At 45.6% G+C, this 19246-nt stretch overlaps 1 protein-coding gene across 1 annotated transcript in view; it reads right to left on the bottom strand.

Moving 5' to 3' along the window:
• Window positions 1-19246, bottom strand: part of mnat1 (MNAT1 component of CDK activating kinase) — a 32929-nt gene that overhangs the window by 885 nt on the left and 12798 nt on the right. The window contains exon 7 of the mRNA XM_054613980.1: window positions 11365-11486. Within this exon, the coding sequence (XP_054469955.1) occupies window positions 11365-11486 (122 nt within the window). The remainder of the gene's footprint in view (window positions 1-11364; window positions 11487-19246) is intronic.

Here is a 19246-nt window from a genome sequence, read left to right as displayed (position 1 = left end):
AAAAAGCAAAGTCCTCAAGCAACTGAGACAACACGTAGCCTTGCCTGTCAATACTGTCTCCCCCCTACACCTCCCACCCTGCAGAAATCAGAATCCTGGCAGAGAGGGCTAAAGCCCTCACACGAGTCTGGCTTTGTGGCCCCTGTTCCTGTGAGCCGGAGAAACTTCAAAGTGAAACGGGAATCAAGAGCACAGACAGCCCTCTGTGATTTCGGTGCCCATTCAAGCTGCTTTACAGAGTAACCTAACACCTGTGGGGAGGCTATGTGTGTGTGTGTGTGTGTGTGTGCGTGTGTGCGTGTGTGTGTGTCTGTGCGTGTCTGTGTGCATGGGAGATGGACCGGGAGAAAAAAGGTGTTGGTGAGACTACACGCTCAATAGATCATATTTTGCTTTGGTGTTTTATGATTGCTGCTTTCCTCGTAACAAAATAAAGCCTTCACTGAAAATAAAAGCTGAAACATATTCTCTAGCATGACTGTGATACAAACACATTAAAGTGAAACATTCACACAAGATGACCTCGTCTTGTCTCACAATAGACAGTGAAAGTGAGAGGAAGAGCAGCAAAAGATGTCAATCAGGATCTCGCACACAAAGGCCACTCATCACCCACTAGAGAAACAACACACAAGTTCAAAACAGGAGGCCCAGTGATTAATAATAACTTCATTAGGACCAAGCTGCTGTAGCCTGTCCTTCAGAGCACTTGAGGGAGGTCTTCTCATATGGCTTCCTGCATCAGATGAGTGCTATCTATTGATTATATTGTACTGGGCCTTTTTAATGGTGAAAAAAGTGGGCTATTTACAGCCCGGCTAAGTCTGCTCTTCCTGCTAATCTAATCCCCAAGCTACTCATGTGGTCATTCCTTCCAAGAAAGCTGAGAGCTCTGTGTAACTTTATACCTGCCTGCCCCTAAGGAGAGAAAGAGAGAGAGAGCAGAAAGAGAACATGAAGGTGCGGGGGGAGCAGGGGGGAGTGGTGGGAAGTAGAAAAAGGAGGGAGGATATGAGGTGAAATCACCTTTGGGTATCATCATCACAAACCCTCTTCTCTTAAACCAACCCCGTCTGCCCTCTGCTCACCCCTAACACCCGAGGTTAGTTCAGTTCTGCTCCATTAACTCAGCGGCCGTATATCCGCATCTTCCTGTAAAGGCCGGCCGCATACATGTACATACACATGACCGGCTACAGGAGAAAGCTGAAAGATAAACTCGACTCCTTTCACATGACTGTACTTGAAAACGCTGAAACATTAAGAGTGGACCGACACCTAAGACGTGCAACAACATGAAATGCATTAAAGATGTGCAGCACATTTACTTCCTAAAACAGGCAGACTCTTTACACTACCTTCATCATAAAACAAGATACATCACACACACACACTACAGTAAACCGCTCTGAAACGCTTCGAGACCCTCCGACGCTACTGTTTCAGTGTGCACTCACAGTCTCCACGCCCCTCCCCCCATCCCCCCCCTCTCTCTCTCTCCCTTTCTCTCTGAGGACTGGACTGCCTTTTGTTCGCAGGGCCGTGAAACCCAAGCCGTGTCGGCCGGTAACATCTTTCACTCTCCGGGCCCCACTGGAGCATTAGCTGCAACTCGATATGGGTCTTTTCAAAGCTTCGTATTATTGGGTAAATATGGGTCACTTTGGACTGGCCCATTATGTCGCCTTGGGGGGAGGGGGGAGTGGGGGGGGGGGGGGGGGGGAGTAGCAAAAGACGAGTGCAGGTGATGAAGACAACTGAATGACACAGTATGACAGTGTGCGTGTCAGACTGCAATAGCCACAAGGGGATATGACAGGGGTTTTCCATTATTATACACCCTCAAAGGAGTGATATACGTTTTGTCAGATTTTTTCTCAGAAGAACTTCTCAGCATGAGTGTCAAATTTAGATTTTTATTTTTTTATTCTTAAAAGCATAATAGATGATGAAGAGCTTGCATTATTTTTCAAACTCTACTCATACCATCTGCTGTAACCCCCATTTCTTTCAAAAACCATGTGGATCAAAACTGTTCAGAGCCAAGTTGGCCAACAGCATTTTTCCACTTTGGTCTGGAACTCTGCATACCTGGGCAATGTCTCCTGCTAATGCTAATAACGGTCAGAGATTTTCCTGACGGGACCCCGAAAGTATTCCCCACTCCTGCTGACTGGAAAACGCCGTGCAGCCGCATCTCTAATTCAAAGTGAAAAGATAAGTGGCGAAATGTTCCGGTGGGGTTCTGCTTGATTTCCAGCTGGGAATGTGTGGCTCCTCTTTGTGTTAAGAATCTACGACGCTGCAGCGGTACGGAGGGTGTTTGGGTTCTTCAGGGAAAAAGCAGTGAGGTTGGGACTCTGGAGGGAAAACAGCCGATATCAGACGGAGGGGCAGGCCGTGTTGGGCCTCTTGTCTAGACTCCATGTGTTGGCTTGGGTTGGATTAAGAAGAGATGTGGAAGCCCGGGTTAGATGGAAAAGAAAAGAGGCCTGTAATGCTACAATGGTTATTTCAGCAAGCATACACTTAATCAACGTACAAACCACAGAGCAGACGCTCGAGACAATGGAGTAATCTGAATCAGCCTTAAACAGCGCTCACTGAAGAATGACTGTATGTGGTTTGGCTGCTTTCATACATAAAGATTTAATAGTTCAAAGAAGCTAAACCCAAGCTAAAATCGCTCTTTCCACAGAAACTTGAGGCAATATCTGTATGAATGAGATTTTTCTGAAAGAATCAGAGAGAAATGTCACAGTCCAGCTGCTCTTACATTTTTCCTTCACAGCACTGACCTGAGATTGGGCCTTAGCTTAGCAACTGTCCGCTTTCACAGCATCCTCGCTGATTCAGGATCAGCATTTCTTTACCTTCATAAATTATGAGAGGCTTTTTGAAATCAGCTTGTCGTCAGCATGATTCATGACTCAAACAGGGTATGCTGACTTTGAGGCAGTTAGAGAGATAAACTCTGTACTCTGTTCAATCAACACTGGACCGAAAATCTGCAAAGACAAATCAATAAAACCTACCCTGCCTGAGACAGTTCCAAGGACTGAAGCCTCATTATCTATGTTTATCAAAGCGAAGGCGCTTAGACTGGTGTCTTGGTTGCAAAAAGAGGGCAGCTGACAAGCACAGGGGAGGCTATATCTGAACAGAGGCTGCCCCATAGGTCTGAAAGGCCAGTCATGAGGCTGCTGGATGGCACTGTGAATGTCCGGAAGTCTTCCTTTAGCGCTCTGCTCCGGCAGCGGTTGAGGATTCCTGGCCTGGAAACGATGGGGGCTGGATGGGGGGGGGGGGGGGGGGGGGGGGTCAGAGCCACACACCTGCCAGATGATTTGTCATTATAGAGGGGTCAGCACTCAGCTGTCACCCCCTAATCACCCATCCTACCCCTTAAGTCAGCCCCCCCTTTACCCCCCAAACTCCACTCCAGTCCTCCAAAAACACCCCCTGCATTCCTCAGGCAGCTCCGGTTTCATTCACAGCACTGCTGCCCCATCTGCCCCTCCTTCCTACACTCTACCCTGAGAGAAAATGTACCCCTGTGAGAGACACAGCACACTGAGCGCATTGTGTAGACGTGCGATGTGTGCTTATGCCTCCATGTGCGTGTGTACACAATTCACATGTGTGCGACTACATGTTTTTCTAAGGGTAGGAACTGTTTGTATCGATACCGACAGCGAACTGATGGAGCAGGATTCTACCGGTGAAGAACGTGTGAATTGGTCCAGGCTGAAGTCCAGAAACAAAACCCCTGCAGACAAGCCAAACACAGAGGACTCTCACAGGTATACTATATCTGTCAACAGAGGTCTTTCATCACCATGGGTCATAGGTCACTCTCTTTTCCATTGAATGAAGCTTCCTCTGGGACGTGCGAGTGTGTGAGACAGATCCTCAGCCATCAGCCTACCCACTGTCCATCGGATTATCTCAAGTTGTCTGTGAGTGTGTCTGAGGGGGGGCTCAATACGGTTACATCATATCCTCACGAGCCTACAGACCCCTTATCCATTATCGTGTGTCTTATCATGACCACCGACGGGCTGAGTCGGCCTCTCTGCCTCCCATAAGGGAGGAGGTGAGGGAGGCGGCTGTAGCTAACACTTAGTTGAGGGGAGAACATGTTCAGAGTGTTAACAGAAGCTTTGGGTGACACTTGACATTAACGCTTATAGAAATACATTCTCATCTGGAGTGACGGACAATCTGTGAGCTGTCTTCAAGAAGGCAGCTTGTTAGTATCAGAGATAAAGACTAAGAGGTGCACTTGTTTTGTGTCTATGAACAGACAGCATTGTCGAGGTGCCCACGTTAAAGGCCTATTGTGCTTCTTGTGCCCGAACCCTCACTTCCTGCTCCAAGCGTCACCTGTCTCGACTCATCCAGGGCTCTCGTGTGTTGGCCCTGCACCTCCTCTGTCTGACCTGATGGGGGCAGTAGAGGTTGGCTGACTGACTGGCTGGCCCGGCCACTGGCCTCGCACCTAACAGTCAGCAGCCGAGGGGCATGGAGAAGGATCACGCATCCCGCTAGGATCTTGATACAGAGAGCATCTTTCCTTCGTCTCCTGAGCTGCTACTTGATAACTCTGCCCCCTGGAGAGCTTAGAGGAAGGAGGAGGAGGGGCAAACCAGACTGGAGAGGGAGGATAATGACATGACATCAGTGTCATCGTTAACCAAATGGGGCCGTAAACGGTGGAAGAACATATGCTGTTCAGTGAATGGCTGCTAGCACAAGGCACACCCATACACACACAGCAAAGGAGCCTTGACAGGTAGATGTCACATGTAGAGCACCCATACAGAGAGGAAGAAAAGAGTTTTCCCGAGGGGGTGAGTCACCTCCACAGGTATCAGTTACTGAAGCACCTCAAGCACTGAGGAGATTTCAATTAGGGAGAAAGATAGGAAAAGAGCAAAGAAGGGGGGGGGGGGGACAAAAAGGCAGGGAAAGGTACAGCAGGGGGAGGGTGATAATTCATACATCATAGTGGAGAAGTACCTCCTTCAATGACGTGTGCGTGGCAATTCCCCACAGCCAAGCCCCACAAGACGGGAGTTTGATTTCTTTCTCCAGCTCTTAAGAGGGGAAAATGAGCCAGCTAATCCCCCTGTACACTGCCGGGCCCTTTGCCCCAGGGGCGAAGAGCAGGAGAGAGGCTGCAGAGTGCACAGGTCTGTTGGTGTTTGTGTGAAAGACACACACAAAAAGTATTGGGTGTGTGCAAAGAGTTATGAGCACCATCATGCTCAAAATCAAAGCATGCTAGTCCAGAAAGCATGCGGCTGCTTTACAAACCTCTGTACAGATCAGTGTGTGTGTGTGTGTGTGTGTGTGTGTGTGTGTGTGTGTGTGTGTGTGTGTGTGTGTGTGTGTGTGTGTGTGTGTGTGTGTGTGTGTGTTAAAATAGTCGGGAGACATCCCCTCAGCCTGCGCTGGGTGTTGACCCTGTCGCCTCTCGGCCGTGACACAAATAAACCTGGAGGTGAGAACACTGTTATACTCGGAGTTCCCTGTCCGCTGGTGTCTCCTTCGCTGGCAGTGGCCTGGTTTGGCCTGGCCCCGGTTCATCTTGGGAGGAGACTGCTGGTCTGTCTGGCACACAGCCCACAGAGGGAGAACAATAACACTAAAAGCAGCCCTCTTTCAGACGACCAGAATACTCACAAGACAAATGTTTCTCCCGCCCTATCATACTGTAATGCTCCCTCTGTTCCCGCCCGCTCTTTGGGTCAGAAATGACTCACCCACAAGTAAAAAGCCTCCAGCCGACTACAGCGCATGCTTATTTTGACGCATACTTAAAGGGAAGATCAATATTTGCACAGATCTATGGGAGGGAAAACAATAGTGATCTGGCCTCCACCAGCTCTGTCTGTTAATGGTCTGTTTACTGAGACAGACAGGATAATGGCCTGGGTGGGGGCTGGTGGAGAGTCGGACAGTGGCCACGCTCCACTCTGTTTCTGATCTGGTTAGTAACGAAGAGAGTAAGCGCCTACTGCACAAGAAGCCGAGTATGAAAGCAAGGTGGTGGCTGTATGCTGTGAATGAAGATGGGGCATCGTGTTGACACAGACAGGTTTGCAAGTCAAATAGCTGTGCTTGAACCTCCACAGTTTTAGTGTGCCTACACTCTCTTTTGGTTATGCAAATTTTAAATCGGAGAGCCCCGCGGCTGCACTCAAGCTTTTAGATCTAAGCTATGGAAACACTTTAATTGTCAGAGAAGCACTGCATTTATGTTTATAGTTACTGGCTGTGCTGAATCTAGTAACAAGACAATGGCATGTGTGATGAGTGTGGAGTGTGAAAGAAAGGAGGATATCAGATATCTGACAAACCAAGTTCAGCTTTAGGTCTTGGTTATGGTGACGACCCCGGACTATTTGAGGAAAAGCCCCCCTGTTATGCAAGAGCCAAATAAACAAATTTCCCCATAAATGGAACTATTTGGCTACGTCACAGAATGTTTTAATTTGGTTGAATGAAAGCAAAATATGTGCCGTTAGACATTATCTAATAGTAGTAAAAGTAGATCAAAGCAGACCACTCTTGAGGGAGTTCATCTGAGGTCATGCTAACAGGCGCCTCGGTCTCCAGCACATAACTTAAGCATCAGCGCTGTGTTTGTGTGAGCGAGAAAGTGTGTGAGTGCATGACTATTTGAGGCCAAGAATACGAGACCCGTCTCTCCAAGGTGCCATCATTCTGCTCCCATCAGTCTTGGCACTCTGACGTCCCGGTGCTGAACCTGAGGTCCCCCGTGGTCAGTGACCTCTGACCCTGCCCCCCTCTCCCCCGGCCCTTCCAGCCCCGTCAGGCCCATCAGATGGATATGCGCCCTGCAGGGATCAGAGAACCTGGGATGCTTGGAAAAGCTGTTCATGGCTGTTTGTAGGAATTCCTCTGGAGAAGTTGTTCTCTGCATATTGAGTGAAAAAGAAGAATATGATGGCTGACTTGCACTTTCAATCCCAGAGTCAGAAGGGAAGGCAGGGGAAGGAAAGAATGATTTGTATGCTAGTTAAACCTCATTTACTTCAATTTACTGATGGCAGAAATGGATTTAAGAGTACTCTATGGAGCATGTCTAGTGGTCCCGCTATCTCCATGAGCCAAATCCAGGGTCACTGGTAGTGCTCTTGGCCAGCTAGGCCAGAGCTGGAAAGATGGAGAACTCAGACCTGGAGTCAGGCCAACCAGGCGGGAAGAGGCTAGCAAAGCCGGATGCCAGGAACTGAGGGCTGCGATGGCACCACTGACTATTCTTGATATCTCCCTCCCACCAAAGCACTTAACATGCAGTATAAGCCAACACACAAACTAACAAACAAACAAACAGATACGCAGCATTCACATAAACACGCAGACGCCAAGGGATGCTTGGAAAGCTGAAGAACACAGGCAGGAGGAGAGCATCACTCAGAGACCCATTAACCCTTGGCTCCCAACCAGAACAGTGAGCAGGCGTCCTTTAAGCACACGGTAAACATAGCTAGTCTATGTTTGTATGCACAAGTGATTCAGGTTCTTCTGTGTGTCCATGTCCATGTACATATGTCCATTAAAAGACTGAGCTACATTAAACTATGAAATAAAGACTTGTGGGTGTTTTTTTTAAGAGGATGAAAACAATTTGTAGTCGTCTGCGTTTATGAAAAAACAAAGAAAGCTATCCATCGCTATCAGACCCCTCAGATAGTCACAAGTTGTCAGTTTTGATGAGAGAAAGTGCTCTGAGGACTACTTCCTGGTGCAGAGAACTGTAACCCCAGGAGACCAGCTCCAGACTAAACACTCTGCTCATTCAGCTGCTCCCCTTCACCCCACCGACAAGAGATGGATCCTTGACAAGCGCTCCCAACAGAAAAACCTCACTTTTTCCACCAATTATAGAAAGCAATGCGTACGGGGGAGGAGGCAAAACTTCATAATATTATACACACTGGCATTTGGCGAAGCACATTGAGCAACCTCTGTCAGAAAGAGATGGGCTAATTTCAGGGCGACCTGTGCCAACACAAACAACTGTTCTGGCTAGCTTTCATTGTCAGCACTTGAGGTTTGAGTCAAATTTTTCAACGCTCCGCAGCCAATTTCTCTTTCCCCTCTTTTTTCCCCCACATATGATTTGTCCCTGTCCAAGATCCCAGTCAGTCTTTCATCGCCTACGCAGTCAGCGCTTAAAAAGTATTCTGGTAGAGAACAAACTCAGACCCAGATGCTCCTCTACACACACGTAGAAAAATAGGATGTAACTTTTTCTCTCAGGTCGTCAGCATCTCTGCGAGCACATGTACAGGAACATACTTATTTCATCTATAATGAAGGCGCGACTGAATTGGTGCTGTGTACTTCTGATCTATCCAAGTGCTTCCATTCGGGTTATGTCCGTCAGCAGGCGCAAGGTCTGCTTGAGTTGAAACAGCTACTGCTTCAGTCTCTGGCTGCCGTGTGCTGGGATTCATATCACAGCCATGTCAACGTAAACATCATATGTTTCCGTTTGGGTCCCCAAAGCAGTATTTACTTCACTTTGATTTTGTTTATTAGAGGCTTTTACTGTTCAACATAAAAGCAAGGAGCCATGGCGGTACATTTGGAGTACAGGCTGTAATGTTACGTTCATAGCCCACTTATAATTCTCATGGCTCACGCATGGTTCTGGGTATGTGCCAGTCAATGAGATGGACAGAACTATACTGCCATTATAGAAACCTCACACAGTAGGAGTCCTATCCTTTGTGGCAAATCAAACGCACCTATGCACATCAGGGGAGGAGCGTTTGGTTACGTATGTGTGTGTGTGTGTGTGAAGGGGGGTTGATGTTGAGGTGGAAGCTGAATGGACACTTTCGGAGGCCCCTGTAGCCTGAACATGCAGCCTTTCCTCTGCTCCAGTATTGAGGCAGCTGTCTTTAATATAAGAGCCCAGCTCAGCCCATATTTATTCAGGTACAGCTGACAGAGAGGGAGAGACAGTGAAAGAGGCGTGGCCCTTCTTTTTCCTGGCAGCAGTGCAGCACTCCTGCGGTTTTTGGGGGCAAAGGGACAAGGCGAAAGAGACACAGACACTGGGACAGAGGGAAAAAGAGAGCGGCGTAAAAGAAAAGAATGAGTTGAAATAAAAAAAACACGGCTCCAGTGAGTCCTGTGTTGACTGGACATCCTGTGCAACAGACCAGCCCCAGAGGCCCCAGGGCCACCAGGGAGGGGGTGTGTGAGCTCAACTCTCCAGTCTCTCTTGATGGCTGTGTCCAAGACAAATCACCAGCGGTGCTGCTGTCACCGTAGGCCTTGACCAAGACAAACAGCCGTGTTTTAAAATAAGTACCTGCCCCCTCACAGCCCCTTTCACCTCATCCACGCTCAGGCACATCCATATCTCTTCGCACAATCAAGCATATTCCCTTCACAGGTCATAGGACTGGAGCTGTAGTCCAACGCTCCACACTGGGGAATCACTTTTCACCCACTCAACGCTGTCTGCATTCTCTCTCCGCTGCACACACACTTGTGACGTTCTACCACATCACACAACTTTTATTGTTGCCATAATGCTGAGATTGCAATAACAGGGGTGAGAGTGAGTGCGTATGACACAAAACATGTAGCGGCTTTAAGGAACACCGTCTGTATGCATGTGTATGTGCAAGCTCGATCGTCTGTGTACATCTGAGCTTGCATGCACAAAACCTCAAACTTAGCTGAATCACAAACTGCCAACTGCGCACAAGTGTCAGCACAATTCCTTGCTTTTACTTAACAGCACATTGCATCTTGGGAGTTGTGGTTTGTCTGAATGAGCCTGACTGTGTCGCTGCCTGCGGCCTGCACCAGTGGGACTGGTGCTCCTCACTGAACTGAACCTCATTTATCTCTGTGGCAGAGCCCTTCCTCTCCAGCATCGGTCCTCCTGGACCCCTGAACTGCTGACACCAGGCCCCCCCTCCTCCTCCCTCCTCTGAGCTCCAGCATGCGGCAAAAATTGTGAGATGTGTTTCATCTGCATATTGATCAGCCCTGGCCAAAAGAAGAAGGACCTCAGCACTTCACTGAATACATAATGTAAATAAGTACCAGTTATTCTGCTTAAACTCACCTACAATCCTTTAAGGAAAAAGTTTCACCTTAAGTACGTGATTTTCCAGGTAATTAGGTAAATGTGATTGTGCAACAAAAGTCAATAGGAGCTTTTGTCTAAAGAATAAAGAAGAACAAACTAGAAAACCCTTACACTAAACATGCTGACAATATGTACAAATCCGCACATCTCAGCCAAATGAAGGTTATAGTCAGGGTGAGGCAGTGCTGAAAGTCAATGAGCTTTCCCAAAAAGAATATGACCCCGTTTTGCTCCTGTCACCCAATAAAAGCAGGCCGCTCTCAGTGTGTGGGCAGACTTCTGTGCCAGCCAGTTGCAGTGCAGATGGCTGGGCGCTGGGCTGTCTGATGGATAGCTTACATTCGGCAAGGACTGGACCTATGGCGTCGTGGATTGATTGGCCCAAAGGGGCCGTCGGGGAAAGCACTTCCTGTGTGTGTTAATGGACACTCCTACAGAGGCACTGTGGTGGCTTGTGGCAGGGTGAGGGTTGTTACTCCCTCTCTCGCTCTCACAGCCCTCCTCCTCCTCCTCATTTGCTTTCACTCTCCCAGTTAATCAGAGGAGAGTCAAGTGAGACGAGCCAGGCTTTCCAAGCAGACCGACTCTCCAGCGGCTTTCTAACCCAACATCAAAAACCTTACCAATAAACTACAGTAGCTATGTGGGGAATTATAAAACTTACGTTTAATTTAAAAAAAAAAAAAAAAAAAAAAAAAAAAAAAAAAAAAAGGTTTTATAACCAGCCCCATAGTTTTCCTCAAATGTCCTATAAAGGAAATGTTAATTGATAGGTAGGTGTTTCTAAAAAAAACTTTTTAATTTGGTATCAATTGCAAGGAATATTGAGACAGTATTCAGTTGGTATATTTTTAAATCATGAATTACGATTAACTGCTCTTATAAATAAGTGCATGACAGGCAGCTGAACTTTTACTCAATATTTACTTGGGTTTAAAAGCATCAGTTCTTCAAGGAAATATCACTGGAAATCAATGACTTTTCAGACATGGGACCCAAGTAATTAATATCAACAGTCTGAGGCGTGTTTTGGCACTAAATTACATAGTTCTTTCTATTAAACTTCCAAATAACTTTTGAGGAAATGATGGACCCATTGTTTTTCTTCTATCATTCAACCTGACACCTGAGCTCATCTAAAGGTAAAAAATAAAATTCATAGTAGATCAGTTCCTGGCTGAGGCTAATATGTGAGTGTGTAAATAAGTTTGTACCCGAGTCTGCCCAGCTGCTCCAGTTCAGGCACTGGGGGTCCGTATGTCTCAACTTGAAGGGCCTTGTATTGGAACAGGACTTCCTCTATCTTGGGAGGAAGCTGAAGGGTCACCGTCTGACGCTGAAAAAAAACGTTAAAAAGACAGTTAGACAACATTCAACACATTGTCTCATTTAAGTACGCAGTGCAACACTGGAAACTGCAGCTATGGAACAATGAGGATGAGACAAACAGAAACAATTTTGAAAAGGCTTAATGTCAATCAAACCGCAGCATGAACACCCACCAGTTCTTGACTAACTGGTTTGGCAATAGAAGTTTTGTCTGAAAACATTTTCCCTTTCCCCAGGCAGTGCTGGGACAATGACTGGATATGTTTTTGGTTGTTGGCTATTCAACAACTATTCTTGATGGGAATCTGATTAACAAGAAATGGAAATAAAACCATGCAAGAGATCTGAGGAAGTTGATGGGGAAATGTAATTCCTGATAACAGTAAGTGTGCTTTGGATCAAAAATGGCTGTCTGCCATTTCCATGGAAATCCCCCAAACACATATCAACTGATAATGTAGAAATGTAGAAGAGAAAGATAGTAATTAATAAAACTTAAATTAGGTAGGCTAGTGTAAGTTTGAAGGAAACACTGGGATTATTTGCTACTTGCGTCCTCTTCCCAACGATTCACCTAAAGCAATGTGGATCTAACCTGGATGAATCTGAATGTCACTGTAATTAGGCAAATCACAGGATTATTCAACATAAATTAAACAAAAACATTTCACTGCTGCGTCTCCCACAGTCATAAGACCTGCAGTGTCAAGCTCAAAGAACTGTAGTCTGTTATATAAAAAAAACCTTCAACCCGTAAGTACTCGAAGCTGAGATTTCAGTCGGGCTACTCCAGTTCCTAATGCTCTTGACCATGGTGATGGAGCGAGAAACATGATACTTCTTGAGGACACTGTAGAATTGTTCGATTTGGGGCTCTGCCATCAAAGGGGAATTTCCACACAGCGTCAGACCGCTTTGTTTTCTCCAGCATTACAGTAAAGATACTCAGAAGACGAGCCAGACTCATGAAACAAGCCTGGAATTAAAAAGATGATGTCTAAACAAACATTGACTATTTTAGAGAGTAGCAAAGGAACTCGGAGACAAAGGAGAGATAAAAAGATAAGGGAGAAAGCAAAGAAAAGAGTAGTGGGGGAGTGTAAACAACAGAACACAGAGGGGAGCTGATGAAAACCAAACTAAACGAATAACATGTGCCCCGCGGCCTCAGACTGCCCGCCCTCACACATGCTTTGGCCCGTGCGAGCACACACACAGGAAAATAAAGCAGCCAACGCTGAGCTAGAAGTTACAAAAGCACCAAGTGATGAACACTGAGACACCAATGGATGCAGAGTTTCTGAGCCAAACACAACATGGTGGTAATTGTTTTAACCAGACAAGTGTGTAGGATAGTTAGACAAAACAATAACCACACAGACCCCAACAGACACACATACACAGGAAACTTATACTGTACTCTTCGAATGTCATACATCATCAATATCTAGTGTTACAGCAATCCAGGTTTTATTATGCGATTGTTTTTCTACACTTTTTTCTTCAACGTGTCTCATCAACTTCTACTTTGGTGTGGGGTTTCCATAATTTCTCAGTAGTTTCGGGCGACTTAATAATAAATACCATTAGATGATATGAATGTGTATCGACAGAGACTTTGTGGCTTTGTCTATACAGAACTACCTACTTTTTAATATCTCTGGCTGTATTAGGCTATTGTAGGCAATGTTGCAAATCAATGAGCAGGGCTACTTTACAGAAGCAGGAGGGTAGTACCACCGTCTCATCAACGCTGGGTGGAGGAGGTTATGTCACACCTCAAATTTGATTAAATCCACCATCCGTGTCTCTTCTCAAATGTTTTACAAAGTCTGGCAACCTTTTCCATTCTATCTTATTTTGAACACGCATTCCCCATCTTCTATCATAGTCCAATTATGATTCCCGACCCTCTCCCTCTTTTTTATTTATTTATTCATTCTATTATTATTTTATTTATTTATCTATTAATTCATCTATTTTCATCCACTTAATATGGACTAGTTATTCAGTTATGTTTTTATCATATTTTATTATATATGATCTAAGTAGTGATGGCAGGTATTTATCTCAATATGAAACCATATTTCCCAGAAAGACTTTCAACTTTCTTAACAGAACGAGCCTGAACCTGTTGCATTCGGTGTTTATACATGCAGGCGGGGCGAGCAACAGGGATAGCGACAGTGGGATTATATTAACAGGGGAAAGGGAGTTTTACCAGAAAGAAATAGTGAGAGAACATTTACTCAAAATGTATTTTTTGTATTTTTGAAACTACCGTTTTTGAAATAACCAACTAAAAAATAAATATCATCTTTCCCATTATTGACTGATTTTCTTGACATAATAAATCAAAACATCAGTCACATCAACTGTTGCTCCCTGACTGTAAGGGATGCCAACATGTGGCATTAATCCATGTTGGGTCACTTACTGTATGCAAAATAATACACAAATAATGGATAGAATAGATTTTATTTTAGTCTATTGCCCTTATCGTCAAGCCTTTTTTTTTTTAAACACTATTTAAATGCCTTAGATTTTTTAATTTTTCCTTTAAAACATACATGCTAGACACACACTTCTCTCTGGTTCATTCAACCTTTAACCCCAAGGTGCCAGTGATCCCCTATCCTGTCCCATCCATTCATCCAACACAGTGGAGCCCCACCACAGGCTAATGAAACCCAGACCAACCAACCCAAACCCAGTCACTCTCCCTCACTTCTGCACTTCTCCAGTCTCTCCATCCATCTTGTTCTAAACTTTCAGCACTGTTTAACTCCTCTACTGCGCCAATCAAAGAGACGCACTGGGAACGATGGGGTGGGGGGGGGAAGCCAGAGAAGAAAAGTTTACAGCTTTGGAGCGGTAGAGAAAGAGAGAGGCAAATTGGGAGTTGCAGATAGCTAAAAAGCAATAAATCAGATTTTGGAGCGACAGACAGAACAGAGCCAACCCCCACTCCGGAGAAATTATTGTTGCATTCCTCTGCAAGGGCACCTTGAACCCTGGCAGACACATCATCATGATCAAACCCAGCATAAGACATGCATACACAAGAACAAGCTTAACTCTTCTGAATATATTTATTAAAAAAAGTAAATAAATGAATTTTCAGTTCTCCTTAGCTGCTTTGATGAAAGACAAGCCGTCTGATTGTCCATCTAATGCAGAGCTGTGCGGTTTCTGACATACTCCATCCTCCACTCCACCTAATAATACTCCTGAAGCTTTCAATCATGAACTCATCATGTCCTATTAAAAGCCTGTGAGAATTACAGCATGCGAGTGTTGTTTTCCAAATACTGCGGTAAAAGAAAGCAACAGAAGGGGAGAGAGACGGGACCCCCAGCCGGGCCCGGCAGAGCAGAAATGGTTAAGGGACTAGGGGCCACTGGAACAACACCGATGAAAGAGCCAACACAAACATCTGCTTTTCACATCACGGAGGCCCACATTACTACCTAAACGACATTATGTGTTCCTTCATGATGCTTTTAAGTTTGTGTATAACTGGTATTTAGGACTCTTATGATACCCCTGTGACACTAAAATGAAACTCTGGGGGTCATCAATCTCAATAAAACCACAGGAGAGGATGATTTGAGGAAATCACCATTGCACCAGAGAGAGCAGTGCTGCTCTCCTGGTATTGTGACCCTCCTACATTTAACTTCAGATCCAGATAGAGTTATATTCCTGTGATCTATCAATACCAGCTTCAATTTCTAGGAGTCGAATATTCTAAAAGGTCAAGTCACTGTTGCCTGTCCTCATGTTGTTGGAGGGGACAGGTGTGCTGGCAGCACTCTTTGCCTCTTGGGGGGAGGGGTTGAATTCCTCTTGTGATGTGCCGTCACGTTACCTTTTCTCAACTCTGCTGTCAATCTTAACAGTGCCTTCTGGGAAAGCAGCAGGGTTAACCCATCTGACAGATTGATATGGCAGACATTCATGTGACTTTTATGGGACAGGGGTCTCATAAAAGTCACTTTCAAAGTATGAGGGGGGTCTGCCCCTGAGGCACAGCACCAAAGTCTACATTAAAAACAAGAGATGGATGGGGTCAGCTGTGCTACTAGATTTTGAAACAATGTAACAATGACAAGCTAGATTTTTCAATCACTTTCTTAAAAACTCACTTTTGTAGATGTCGTAACATTCTTCGTTTTGAAGTATTACTTCTACGACTACTTCTATGCTTTGCCCATTTGAACTTTCAATTGTTTGTAAAGATAGAAAGTGATACTCAGTGAAGGAGGGGGTCTTATCCAATGTCCACACACATCAAGGTCGCTGAGAGACTCACACACACACACACACACACACACACACACACACACACACACACACACACACACACACACACACACACACACACACACACACACACACACACACACACACACACACACACACACACACACACACACACACACACACACACACACAGCAGAGCTCCAGAGGCGGTGAAGCTCTCGTCACTAATGCACAAAGTGATAATGAGATCAATGGAAAGGGAAACAGCGGTCAGCATTGTACAGGGGATGAAATTAATAACCCTCATTAGGGGCCATACTAGTGCCATCCCAGCCTGGGCCCTCACTTCCACAGTCTGCCCTGGCACCGCCAGTGCTTCTGTATGGATAAAGAGCTTTGTGCTGCCCACTGAGCAGCAAGTAGCAAGTGTAAAAGCTGCTGCCCACACAGTGCCTCCCCTCGCCTTACGTGTTTAAATATAACCTGTCTGTCTGGTGGCAGCTGCCCCAGCGCAAAGCCCCTAAAGCTGACAACTCCTTTTTCCGCTGGGCTGGGCTAGGCCTGCCGGTGGGTAAGGGTTGCTGAGGCCAACCTAACAGGGCCAAGCCAGGGGCAGGGGCAGAGGTGTGAATGTCCACATGTGCTGGTGCCAATCAGGGCTCAAGGTTCTCTTTACCCCCTGAGCTGACCCCTTCTCCACAAGCCCCCGCAGCTATCAGCCAACATGTCAGCAATCCAATAACAATGAAAAAAGCAAACTCACCGGCTTAAAACTATTGTTTTTTGTATGTGTCATACCTTAACATTTGTAAACAATACCACATTTATACAAACAACAACGAAGACATCTGTGTCTGGTACTATTTGTATAAAGAGGGTGAACAAGAGAAATGATAATAACACTGAAGATAGTAAAAGAGTGAGTAGGGGTTGGGGGGAGTATGGAGAGACACCTCGCTGGTAAAACAGGTTAGGCCAGTCTGCCAGAGTAAAGGGAGGCAGAGCTTGGCCTGTGCTGACGAGTACGTCCGCCAAGCAGAGGTCATTGTAGAGGACAACTTAACCAAGTAAATCAGGCCCGAGCAAACAAGCTCACACCGTGTGTGTGTGTGTGTGTGTGTGTGTGTGTGTGTGTGTGTGTGTGTGTGTGTGTGTGTGTGTGTGTGTGTGTGTGTGTGTGTGTGTGTGTGTGTGTGTGTGTGTGTGTTTTCTATGGTAGTCAAATATCACTGCCTAAGTGTAGAATGGAATAAAGCCAGAGAGAACCCGGGGTTATTTCAGTCAGCTACACATCTATGTTTAGGGATATACTTTCCACCCACAGTTGGCTCACTGTGTATGCGAGTTGCTCTTTGTTTATGTGTGTGCTCCTTCTGCTTTCATTAGGTGCCCATGCCGGCCTCGTCAGGTATGTCAGCTGCTCCGCCGCCTGTGAGGAGTGGAGCAGTGCTGGAACCTGGGACCTTTCATCTAAGATGGCGCTGAAAGCTGCCCCAAGGTGGAGAGATTCCCCATCGGTCACTGCTTTCAGGAATGGGAGGCTGTAGCAGCTGGGTACAACCCCCGACCTCACACAAACACGCTTAGACTAGAAACCACGATAACTTCACTGGCAAAAACATATAAAGCCAGCATGCTTTAAAACTACCAAAGACACATTTACTCATACAATTCTTAAATCAAATGTATATCATTTTTATTATAACCCTTATCCCATGCCCATGTTTTGCTCTGAGCAGGTGCCAAGCACGACAACTCTTGCCATCATGCCTCTTGTCATCGCGCCTGGCAATGAGGTTGCTCTTATGTGTCAGACAACAACAAGCAAACCTGTTTAAACAGTGAATAGTTGCCTCCCTCCTTCACAGAGAGTCTCTTTTGATATCAGCGGACGTCTATTTCAAAAAGACACTTTAGTCTTCAAAGGATGTTTACTCAGACTGGGTGAGGGGAGTGTACACTTATGTGTGTGTGTGTGTGTGTGTGTGTGTGTGTGTGCATGCACCCGCACAAGGGTATGCATGTGTCTCGGTTCAATAGAGTGCCTACAAAGTGAGGGATTAGTGAGGGATTCTAGACCATTCCTGAGGCAAGACCAGGCCCATCCCACCTCACATCACACCTGGACCAGGACTACTTTCCCTCAGGATTGGTTAACTTCCTCAAGCATCCATTCACTTAAATGTTCAAATGAAACCAGAATAATCAGGATCAGGGTTGGAGTCTCCTTCACCAACTCTTGGAAAATCACCCAGGCAAAGAGTAGTGCCAGAGAAGCTGCGATGTCCCCTTGCATTTTCCCAGTAAACAGCATGACACAGCTAGATGCAATGTTAGATCACTCTTTAAATAAAGACTGGGGAAGCTGAGGAAGAATCGGCATCCTCACGTTCCGTGGATCAAATGGCTTAAAGACTGGCAGATATGTCATTCCTGATGGCTGAAGCCCTGGTGGGGTATGTAGTGGTGGGTGAGGGGGTGTTAAGGTCACAATGAATTTCCCCTTCTGTGACTGGTGAACTTGCACATCGACAACAACATCCAGATGAAAAAACAAGAGGCCCTCTGTCCATTCATCACTGTCACAATCTGTTTCTTCTTTGAGTACTTCTTTCTTTTACAAGAAAATATTGCTACTGGGGCTTCTACTAAAGATCATTTTGATTGTATATTATTATTTGTTGGGTGCCATGTTCTTCACAATTTCCAAGAGCAACAATGTGAAATGGCTTGTTTTGTCAAAGACAATCCGTTTACAAAGCAGAGAAAAACTAATAAAAACCTTACAAGATTATCAAAATGGATGCCCAATTTCAACTTCTTCCTTCTGGATGGAGGTTTATAGTCCCAAGGTGTAGAACAAAGCGTTATAAGAACAGTTTTGTTCAAGCAGCCATTTCTCAGATTGCACAAGATGTAGCAACATTGCACAGATGCTAGAGAGGCAAAGCATATTTATGATTCTATTTTTGTGGTTAAAGTGAATATTGGAGCCTTCAGCACTTTAATCATTTTTATGTGTAGAGATGGATGCCTTGTCGACTGCAAACCAAATCTACCTACAGGGAAGATTTCAACACTAATTGATATTCCTGTCAGTGAAGAGAGGAACAAAAATCCTCTTAAATGTGAAAAAAAGGCATATGATGGAAAAGTGTCCCAGGTTTAGAAATGTGTTTTTACGTTTGCCTCCCCTAATTCATGCTGAAGAAAAACTGAAACCTTGCTTGGAACAAGGGACCACAAACTAGCAGATAAATGAATTCCAGCAATCTGCAGGAATCCACCGCTCTGTGCTGAAACCCCACCAAGTCAAACAGAAGTCATTCTTATGGACTCTGAAGTGAAGGGAAATCCAAACCCACACGTTCCCCCGACTCAAGTCTCACAGTCCAACAGAGCAGATGCATGGTGAGAGCTCGGCTACACCAACGGGAGCTAAGGGACAGGAGGATGAAGAGAAATGGGAAGAAAGAAGCGAGGAAAAACAGCCACGGACAG

This window comes from Anoplopoma fimbria, chromosome 15, assembly GCF_027596085.1.
Source record: "Anoplopoma fimbria isolate UVic2021 breed Golden Eagle Sablefish chromosome 15, Afim_UVic_2022, whole genome shotgun sequence".
Taxonomy (NCBI): domain Eukaryota; kingdom Metazoa; phylum Chordata; class Actinopteri; order Perciformes; family Anoplopomatidae; genus Anoplopoma; species Anoplopoma fimbria.
The sequence above is the reverse complement of the archived record's forward strand: the minus strand, read 5'-3'. Positions and strand labels throughout refer to the sequence as shown.